This window comes from Scomber japonicus, chromosome 12 (genome assembly GCF_027409825.1).
Source record: "Scomber japonicus isolate fScoJap1 chromosome 12, fScoJap1.pri, whole genome shotgun sequence".
Taxonomy (NCBI): domain Eukaryota; kingdom Metazoa; phylum Chordata; class Actinopteri; order Scombriformes; family Scombridae; genus Scomber; species Scomber japonicus.
The window spans coordinates 25,249,054-25,260,547 of record NC_070589.1 but is presented as its reverse complement, the minus strand read 5'-3'; the positions used below and the strand labels follow the sequence as shown (position 1 = coordinate 25,260,547).

The 11,494-nt window shown below is 40.1% G+C and overlaps 1 protein-coding gene across 1 annotated transcript in view; it reads left to right on the top strand.

Annotated features, from left to right (window-relative positions):
* The first annotated feature begins 1,034 nt into the window (after positions 1 to 1,034).
* The window catches only part of LOC128368929 (receptor-type tyrosine-protein phosphatase mu-like), a 156,711-nt gene continuing 146,251 nt past the window's right edge, over positions 1,035 to 11,494 (top strand). Inside the window, exon 1 of the mRNA XM_053329854.1 lies at positions 1,035 to 1,107. Within this exon, the coding sequence (XP_053185829.1) occupies positions 1,035 to 1,107 (73 nt within the window). The remainder of the gene's footprint in view (positions 1,108 to 11,494) is intronic.

The following is an 11,494-nucleotide window of genomic DNA, read 5'->3' as shown; positions in this document are numbered from 1 at the left end:
CAGATTCATGTTGAGACAAATATATAACCACAAAGTCCATTTAGCAGCCCCACCGGAGCTTCTTCGTCAGCAAACTGTTTGCCCAGTATTGTCAATAGTTAAGAGGAAGACTTCTCGAAAAGCTGGAGTTCAAAGTTCATACCTTAGAAACAGCATTTGAGAAAACAATCTTAGCAGAAGGTTCATTTAGAGCCTGTTTGGCAGCTTTTGATCATAACACATGATCTTCGTCAACAGTTTGATAAATACATTGCCCTCTCAAACCCCAAATAATGATTGGTTTGATTTTATTTTCTGCTGTTAGAGTTATACAACAGTTTATTCATATGATGTTTAACAGAGAGTTGCATTCTCTGGAGTTCAGTTGACCTCAAACACAAGTATCATCTTTATAGGATAGCATACAAGATTAAAGAGGGAAATAAGTGTGTTAATATTAGAGATCACACGCTGGTGGTCATAGGATGTATCAGAATCATATGACTACTGATTAATGCTTGCTTAGGGTACTACTGTAAATTAATTATAGCTGGTTGGTTTGAAAGCTCACAGCTTTTTGCTTACCCCATGTTATCTGTATTACTTTACCTCAACTACCTTCACTCTCCACAGCTGGTCCAAATGAACGCCAATAGAGGCACGGGGGAGGCAGCAGCAGGAGGAGGAGGGGACACCTCCGACCGTCTCCTCATTCACATATGCGGGTCTCACGAGTGCCCTCTACCGGCCAGACAGCGCACACACAGCCGCTGCTCTCCTGGAGCTGCCGGACCACTCAATCCACGCGTAATTCAGCAATCAGGACTCACTCACATTCCTCCTCCAAGTGTGGAGCAAGCCGGTAAGGAGCAGCCGTGTCCGCGATCGTGTCCTCTCACCCTCGACAGCCAGCAATAAGGATCGGAGGGCAGGGCGAAGACTTTAGATACAACACTCTTTAAAAGTATAGGTAGGATTCAAGTTGCATTAAAGAAAGAAGAGTTCCCAGTTAACCCCGCAGCTGGGGGTTAACGCCATACGACGGTGCTGCCGACATGGATAAAGTTATCAATTGCTTGTTTGCTGCAATAACCCTGCTGTTGTCCGCCCGAGGGGAAGTTTTTAAAGGTAAGCAGGATTACCTGGAGATGTTTTCACGTACATATGCCTTATTTTATGCCACAGCCGGTTGACGAAGTGCAGGGTAGATGCACTTAAACTCAGTTTGACCGCTATTTTTTTCTGGCACTTGAACCAGAATGTTTGTAAGCTTATATTATAATTATGGTTTAAATTCGAGCATATGAAACGTTGTTAAAGTATGCAAGTTATTAGAAGGTGGCTTTTTCAAAGACAAAATGCGCTTACAAATATACAGCATGCATTTAGGAAAATGTATCATTATCATTAATTTTGCTCTCATTTGATCAGCAGTCAAATGAATGTAATGGTTTATCTCACCTTTTTGGAGCTGCCGTGCGCAACGAGCAGGTGCGCTACAAGGGCACCGGAGCAACTCCTCTGGTCTCTGTGCCACGATTGACATGACCACAAGTTTAGAGTACGCTGTTTGTATTTAACTTTATCTTGATAAGTTGTTGTCTAATGTGATTAACCTCAAGGGATTCACATATCAAAGTGTCACCGTGCGCTGCTGGTTGCGCGGCGACTCCGTAAGACCTACCAGTCAGTATTTCACCGTGAACTTTATCCCTAATGCCCTACTGACCGTGTGGACATTGGCTACAGTCACCTTAAAGTGTAGTTCCTTGCCTAAAACGCTCAATATGACTTATATTTGGTGCGTGGACTGCTTTCATTCCAGGTTAAGAGCAAAAACAAACTCCACATGTCATAGCCAGCATCTACACAGCAGCGTGTGTATGACAGGTATTCTGTTGGCTCTATTTTCCTCTTCACTTTAATTTCACTGTAGTAAAAAATGTATTGGTAATAAAATACATTTTATTTATGTAGAACTGTTTGTGTGCCAGCGCAACAGACATTTGAATGAAATCAGCCATGGAAAAAAAAAATCAGTTTCACAAACTGTCATTGTTTTTTGTGAATAGCTGTTTCAACTGCATGCGCTCAATGTCGAGAGGTTTCTGAAAAAGTGTTTGTCACCTTAATCTACTGGTTGATTGATGCAAACGTTCCCATTCAACACTTCTATTCAAATTAATGATATTCATACACAGTTAGCTTTCATTTGCAGTAGGTCTATTCAAAGCTCTGTGAGAGGAAAAAGTTCTGGGATTAGCACCAGATAGTGACTTATTAGAATTACTGAAATAATAGTGCAGACTTTCACCTTCAGTGTAATGCCCTGGGGGACTTAACATTCAGAGTCTAATGTAGCCCCTAAAGGGGTTATTTCTGCTTGCATTATCTATGTGGGAAAAGGCGCATTGGTCTACATTCATGCCAATCAATGTATAGATAATGGATGTCCAGTCTGAGGTTGGTCCATGCTGTCAATACAATTAGAGTTGCTTTTAAAAATCTCATTAATATGTAGAATAAGCTGGTTTTAATCTTTTGATTGTTGTTTTATATCCTGCTTAGCTGTTGCGGGAGCAGTGTGTGTGTTTATGTGTGTGTGTGAGAGGCGAAGTTGTGTTGTTATGTGTGGTTTCAGTTCTAGTTGGATGCTGTGGGACTCATCAGACGACTGATGCATTTTTCAGAGAGCCTGTTGGGGGCAGCATGGTACACATATAATATGATACCCAGATGATGAAGTTAAACTGCTCAAAGTGGAGGTCTGCGGAGTCAGACACATAGATCAGAATTCAGATACGCTGAGGAAAGTATTTGAGTCTATGCTGTGATGAAATTTCAGTTTGATCACAACCCTAATTTAGCAAAACAACATAGCTGCTAATAAATTAGAGTTTAATTTAATTTGTCCACCCTTACTCTCTCCAAACTGCTTTAACTCACTTCAGGGATGTTTTTACAGAGGACAACTGGCTTTTAAGCATAGTCAGAGACCTACAGAAGATGTATTAAAACATCTTTATGATAAATAAATAGTTTTTATCTCCCAGTATGAACACCACGGGTCAATTTTAGTGACTTAGAACTCTCTTACCCTGAAGCTCAAAGTATTCCCAGTCCATTTTTGTGTGAGGTTTATCAATCTTGCCCGCTGGCAACTGTAGCACTGGGAGATTTATTGGAGTGGGCTGCACTGCAGGGCTCCCAGCGGTGCCGAAACCATCGATAAATGTGCTCCTAATTGCATGAGTGTGTGTGTGTGTAAATATGTAAACCAGGAAGAAATCAATTGGATGTGTTTTACTCTCTCTGGCTAGGTGACGGATTAGCCACACACGGATGGAGAGGTAGAGGCTAAATATGAGCCGACACATGCAGCTCGAGACATTTGTTATGGAGAGTATGTGATACCAGCTCGTGTGATAATTAGATCACTGAGGTAACCAGAGTACCAAAGTCGACTTCAGTGCACTGTGACTGTGCAGCCTCAATTTGATCACAGAGAACAGTCATTTGGAAGTCTTTTAATTTACTCCATAAAAAAAACAAACTGACACCGTAATCAGAATCCCTATATCAGTTTCATCTTTTCCTTTGTGAACTTGTTTATGTACCTGCATATCTTCTCTCAGTGACATTGGGGAGAGGAACTGCACTTTTGCCCTCCCTCCCTGTTGCATTCACAGTGCTCCCTGGATGCTCTAGGTTCAGAGAGAAAGCAACACAAAAAAAACACTATAAATCACTTGTTGTGTATGGCCAGTGCCTCTGTTTTCTACATTATGAGGATAGCTTTTTTTTCTGCAAGGCCTGGCCTTTGATATCTATACTCTGTCTTTTGACCGAACACATTAAATTCCAGGGAGCTGCGTGCTTTGTTATGTTTACCACCTTTTCTAGCAGCCATAAAACCTGCCTTGTTTTCTGATAGGGGTGAGCCGTGTGTTGAGAATAATGCCCATGCTTGGAGTGTAGAGCCGTAGTTTGTCATTGCAGAGTGACTGCTGCTGATAGCGTCCTGGTTGACCGATCCTGATTGCCATCCAAGCTGTGACTAAGAAGTAAAACAACACATTGGCTGCTTGGGAAGATAAACAGCACTTCATTTGAAGCCTGGCAATAATTTAGATAGTTTTTCACTCATGAAATCTTTCTTTCTTTTTTTCTCCCAGCTGACTCAGATTTAATAGAGACTTTTCCGAAAGGTGTCCTGAAGGGTGGCAGTTTCCTTTGTGTAAACCAGTGGAGAATGAAATTAAATATGCATGTCATTTTTTTTTTAATTTTACGATGGCTTCAACCATGTTGTAAGAGAAGGAAAAAAAAGCTCCATAGTGATTGATGATAGTACAAAGCAGAAAGTGAGGTGTCTACATTCTTCTGTAACTTTGCTTTTCAGACACTTTTATTATGATGATAATGAAGGTGGGGGAAACACATGGATTTACTGAAGCTGTTCAAACGCTGCGGTATATGTGTGCCTTCCTAGAAAATGGTCCGCTGAGTCTGTCAGCAGTGCTGTCTTCAGACTGTTCATGATTGGTGGATAGGAAAGGGCAATATACAAACATTACATTAATATCTTGATGAGACTAGATATCGTCTTAGATTTTGGATACTGTATTGTGAAATGGCGCAAGTGTTGTCTTTTCCTGTTTTTCAAGGCTGAATTAGGGTGATTTAAGAAGACAATTTTCTCAACTTACTAGACTGTTTTAGCTCTTCTATTTGCCTTTACCCATCATTATATCCATATTATACCACAAAATTCTCATTGATACCTCATAGATATTGAGGTATTTGGTCAAAGATATTGTGATATTTGATTTTGTCCATATCACCCAGCCCTACTGGTAGATACTGGGGGTGTGTCACTTTAAAAACTAAACTTTAATAACTTGTAAATATTAAATGCTGCTATACAGACTTAGACAATTAATTGAAGAGGCTAGGCTGAGAGAAACATTACCCATTTTTCACTAGGAGAGACGTCTAACATATGTCTTTGTCTTGAAAAAACAAGCTTGCTGCTGGTAAAATAGCAATCCACAATGTTTCTCTCGCAAATATCCATTTACTTTTTGTAGTTACACATTTCTTATTTGCACCGGCCAAACATTGACAACCTGATATCACACTGACATATATCTGGCATGCATCCCCATTACAAAATTAAATATTAAAAAGAAACACAAAAAAACATCAGCAAATGTCCAGATCTGGTGTCATGTCTGCTAATGATATCAGGAATAATTAATAATATAAGAGGAGGATATTGATATTTTGCCATTCTCATTAGACTTAGGCCTATTATAATAGAATAACAAACATGTTGTATTTTGTGTAAAGGGCACACAGCTTGACACATTATTCAGCTTTGTTCCAATGGGGCAAAAAAATCAGCATCTGTTCTCTGGAAGCTGCCGTAAGGGATTGTAGGAAATGTAGGAAATCACGAACTGAAGTAGAAGATAAGGGAGGTTGAGGCAAAGTCAACACACCAAAAAAAGTAAACAACCCTTCATCACAATGTATCTCTTTAGATGCTTTGGCAAAACACAGATTGATGATACAGAGCAGTGCATGAGTAACCAAGTGCGCAGTATCATCATCAGGATATAATGATTTTTTATCATGGATTATTTAGATTTCTTCAAATATGGTGTTACAGGTCATTTTGCTCTTGTTTTTCTAAAGCTTGTTAGTGTTTTTTTGCCACATACTGTAATTAATACTAACCACCGTGAAAACAAAACAAAATCTAATTGAAGTGTTATTATAGGCTTAAGAAGTTGGCACACAGTGCAGCCTGTGTTTGCACAGTGATATGATGTATTGGCTCTATCCTCCAGTACACTGGATCTAAAATCAAACAATGATTATGGGGATAAAGTCCTGACTCCCAGCTTTAATTTGAGGGTGTTTACATCCTTCTAAGTTGAACAGTTTAAAGGACCAGTGTTTAAGATTTGGTAGCATCTAGTGGTGAGGTTGCACATTACAATCAAATGAACTTATGAACTTAACCCCCCCCACCCCACCTCCACTTCTGAGCATTTAGGAGAGCCTAGAAGTGACTGTGAAACTTACGAAAGGCCTCCATATAGCCAATGTTTCATTTGTCCGTTCTAGGCCACTGTAGAAACATAGCGGTGCAATATGGAGGGCTCCATGTAAGAGTCTCTGCTCCCAATGTAGATATAAAGTACTCATTCTAAGGTAACAAAACAGTTCTTATTTTCGTGGGCTTATATGCTAATTAAACCATAGTTATGAATATTCCATTACTTCCAAGTCCGTTCCGCTAGATGCCACAACATCTTACACAATGGTCCTTTAATACATATGACTTTAATTTGAGGGCATAGAAAGTAATTGGAAAACTTAACATAAACTTAAAATGAAGTCATTATATTTAATCCTCCAAATACAAAACAAATGCAGAGGCCAAGTACTTAATTAGTTTTGCATACAGTCATCCAGGGAATCCTAGGGCACTCTTAAATATATGTGTAATTATTGTTTAATTATGTGAGGGGAATAAAGTTTATTTCTACTGCAGTAGCAGGTTTTTATCAATCAGTTTTTACTGTGTCCACCGTTATGATGACCCTTTAAGGTTGAAACCAGTATTTTAAACCAGTGTGCTAAACTAAATGAACGATTTTTGATATCATTTACTTGATGCCTGAAGAGCTTATCTTTCTTTGCTGTCATCATATTTAATATGCTGTAATATGGATTTAATTAGGTGTCAAATATTTTCTAATCAACAACCCATCATCAGCAGACACTGGGTATCTTCCCTGATGATGGTCTGACAGGCCTTTACTGCAGCTATCTTCACTTTGTACTTGTATCAGAGGCTTTTTTTTTTTTTGGATTGGTCTTCAGGAGGAGTTCACATGATCAGTTGGACGGAGTCAGATGACTGACCTTACTGTCTGGTCAAAAACATTCCACAGTTGACCATAAAAGCTTCTTGTTTACTTTGACGGTATGTTTAGTATCATTGTGCTGCTGCATCATCCTAAAATGTGGGGATTATGTATAAAATGAGCTGTGATTTCTACACTGTTCACCTAAAACTGATGTGAAATGAAAGCTCAAAGCTCAAATTAAGCTGACAGCACACATAAGAAATAAACAATGACTAACTGTGTGGTTAAAGTGCTGGAGTTCAGAGCCTACCAAACAAACAAACGTGACCATCCAAATGCTCATGGTCCACACTTTAAGTATGGAAACTGGTTAACTGTGGTCTGTCACGAGCACTTTCAAGCCCAAGAAAAGTGAGTAAAATCTTGGAACGCACAGCCTACCAATATGGTTCATCATCTTCATATCCCTGGAGTGCCACTCCACATTCAATCATTAGCTGTTGATTTGCAAGTGATTTTATTTACATTCTTGAGAGGCAGTAATAGTTTGAAGTTCATTCTCGAGGCGGCTGATGTGGCTATGTTATCTGGGAGTTCTGCAACAGAATGATAATTGGCCTTGAGATGTGACTGTGTGAAGGATGCTGGACAAACAGAGATGCTCTAATTATACACAGCTCCTTCTTCAAATGAAGAGGATAAAAGCTAATGAATTGCACACAGGCCAGCACAGGGGCTGCCTAATGAAGAGAGTGAGAGACAGAGATGGGAGTGTTTGTGAGAGAGAGAGAGAAATAGTGTGTGTATGTGTTAGGCATGCTCGAACAATTCTGTGATCTCATCACCATGTCTAAAAAAGAAAAAAAATTCCTTGCTTGAAAAACAACAACTTACTATGCAGTGGATCATGTTTACAGAGTCTGCATTCATTGTAGGTGGCTCAGAGAGTCCAGGCGCTAAGGAAAACTTCACTAATTAATGCTCCAAGGGTCTCAATTGTTATTAATGGTGACGAGAATGAGGAGGGGAACTAGGGAGGAGTAGAGGAAGCAGTTTAAATCAGGACATTACAGCGTGTCTGCTCTCTTTTGAGCAAAATTATTAAAAAGGACTTTTAATTATTTATTTAGAAAATGTTCACTCCTGCTTTCGTGAGAATTAAATCTTCATCCATGACGAATTATTGGCAGCTGCACCAATGCTTTTTCCCTCAGATTGCATTGACCCTGACCCTTGCACATCTTGGAAACCTGCTGTTCAATCGCCTGGTTTCTATTCAGCATTATCGCCTATAACCCAGGGGTTATTATGTGAATTGAAATTGATTCTGATAAAGCACACTTTGATATTTGGTTCAGGTGAGAATATCGCCTTGACCTGAAAGTGTGAAGCTTAATTTCAAGCCTGTCAAATAAAGCTACCGCCTCCGCTTTGACGCCAGAGTCACACAGTTGAAAGTTTAAGACACGCTCAGTGCAAACTTTTTTTTTTTTTCCCCCTGTAGTTCAAGTTGCCTCCTTCATGTGACAAGTATACTCACTAACTTGGAGGAGACTCTGCTTCGTGCCAAAAAGCTGTCCGTGTAGTCTGCCTCTGCTCACACGACTGGTGGTAGTGTAGGTGGTGGCAGTGGGAGGAGAGGGGGATGCTACTGCTGTTTCACCTTGTCTCCTGTTATTTATTAGGCTTCTGTCAAGGCTCACGCAGTAGGCAGGTGTACATCCCTCCTCCTCTCCCCGTCCAGGCCTTATGAGTATAACCAGGGGCAAAATTCTCCATTACTGTCAGTCTGAATCTGTTGCCGTCACATTAGCGCACGCCATGTAGTCATTAATGCATTAGGCCTTGTTTGAGTGCCAGTTATTTGCATTGGCTTTTACACTGTCTGTTGGCCCTTGTGCTAAAAGCTGCCTTGGCTGAACCTATTGACCATTTAACTGTTCAATAATGAAGCGATCCCTGAGGATGAATTAGGCCTCAGTGGTGCAGTTGAATAATGGTTATTAGGATGTGAAAAACAACATTCGTATCATATACATTTTTATGGTCTTTTGAGAGAGACATGTAGCAAAATGCTGCTATAATTTATCAACGGTGCTGTATATTTTTAATGTAGAGGTATCCCTCTGGCATACAATCCCACCACTAACAGTCGAGTACACTATTATCCACCCTTATCCTCCACTTCTTCCTCCCACAGCAGAATGTACCTGATTATACTCCTATCGGTCACACTCTGGCGCCTATTTGGAGGCTGTTATCTGTTTGCGGTGGAGACTCCTCGGGGAAGCATACAGCCGATAAGAGACTGTTGTTCTGTAAACAGCCCTCTGACCTCCTCAGGCTGGGCTTGGCTCTTTTTCAAATGGGTCTCTTTTGTATTGGCCTGAAGCTCAAACCACCGCGTGACTGACTCCCAGGGGGAGGTTTAATGGCATTACTGTACGCTCCGCACCACGCAGGGTGGTCACTCCGGTGATGTCGGAGCCTGAGGGGGGAGGAAAGGAGGAAAGCGGAGGAAAGGAGGGAGAGTACAATGGTGGGAACGGTGTTGTAGAAAGGATGTACTGTTGTCTCTTGCTCAATATTTGGAAAATGATGCGAATGACGCGTTTATGCCCAGTAAACTTGAAGTAGCCTGTGCAAATGAAATTACATGATGTTAAAGTGGTCAGTCTCTACTGTAGTTTTTAAACCATGTGGCAATCACCCTATCAAAACATAAATTATCTTCTCACTTGTGCTTGTCTCTGTGACAATCTGTTAACTCACTGAAATCTGACATGAGTCAAGTACATTAATAGCTCTTAAGGGGACAACTTGGCTACCTGCTTGACTGCCCACTATCGGGGACCATCAGTCAGCACCACTGATGTCAGCTCGGTTTCAAATGCCTTCCGTGTTTAATTTGCCAGCGTGCCTGAACAAAACAGTGCATTGAAATTCAGTAGCCATGGGCGTTACTGCAGCAAAGTCTTCTCTAAATCACTTTGGTGTTAAACACTGCTTCATCTAAATGGCTAGTGAAGACACACAGCTGCAGGACCCAGTGTTAAAGACAGAGCAAACACAAAACAATAACTGGAAAAGATGATGCTTGGCTTGAAGCTTGACTCCCACCCTGTAATCAGAGTTTGCCACGCTAAAGAAATTATAGGGCACAGGAGTCATTAGGAGTGTGGGTGTAGCTTCGCATTGCAAACGGAAACAAAGTTGAAAACACGTTTTTTTGGAATAATGCACATCTGAATAAACAAACCGGTTAAAATCTGACAAGTTGATTGTAATGATAGTACGCTGCCGGCCAAGAGGATAAATTCAGTTTGATGTGATGTCTCAGGGACTTATTGGTACCAGGGCAAAAGGAGGAGTAATTAATGTGGAAAGCCTCCAACATCAGTTGTTTTTTTCTACAGTGGTATCATCAGTGCCACTTGCCTCATCGTCACACATCATGACAGATAGCACTTGACTTAAACAGGTTAGAACAAAATTAACGAGACATGTTTGTTTTATTAAGAAGGAATCATCATATTAAAGTGAAACAATCTTGCTTTGTTGGATTGTTTCCCCCTTTTATAGCAGTTTGTTCATTTGTCTTTTCTGCATTATAGCCTCAAGAGCTACAACTAAAATGTTTTGAACACAGTGTGAATTTTTTTCTGTCGTGTGAATATTATAACACACTGCTGAAGCTATGGTTGGACTAAAATGCAAACATATCTTTTCCCTGTCCTACTAAGTCTTTGAGCAAGTCCCAAGGCTAACCGAGGATTTCCCTATTGCCATTCCCAGAACTAAATGGGGCATTATTCATAATAGGATCCCCAGCTGAATGTAGGTGGAAGAGAGATTCATGCAAAGTAGCAGAGAAAAGAAAAAATTCACAGAAACTAGATTCATACTCAAAACCATATGTTCCCATGTTGAATACTGTACATACTTATATATCTTTGACTGTCTTATTTTTTCTTCAGCTTGCAATAGTGTTTGCAGCTGCACTACTAATTTTAATTTGAACTCACATCCTACAAACTGTGTAAAGGGTTAAAATTAGTATCGCATCTGTTATGCATTCAGGTTGGAAGCCTACTGGCTCCCTGTTAGCATGTTGCAAGCTAACATAAATCAAATGAAATGGAAAGAAAGCCAGATAGCTTGTGGCTACTTACCATAACTCTAAGCCAGGAATATAATAAAATGACATTTGCTGTAAATTAATTTACAGTAAGTTTTTCTTCTGTTCCTGTCAGTGGTAATTACCGCTGCTAATGTCATTGTCTTGAACAGTCACTCCCTAACAGTGGGAAAAGTAGTCATTGTAGTTGTGCGGAAATAGCTTTGAATATGTGATCCTAACAGTATACCCAGCCATCAGAACTGGGTAGTTACAACTGTAGTTCAACATCTGATCTCCACCAGAAACCACTGTAGGTTTAAGGTGTAGATGTAAGGGTTTTTTTTAATAGTAATGAGCTCTCAAAGGTTTGTTTGAGATTTTTCATGTTGTCTGCATATTAAAACATGTTGATATTTAACATTTCTTTGTCACTAGGGTGTATTTTACATATAATTATACAAATTGCTTCTCAAGGCAGCCAAAATGATTTGGCCCCATAATGGCCCCAAGC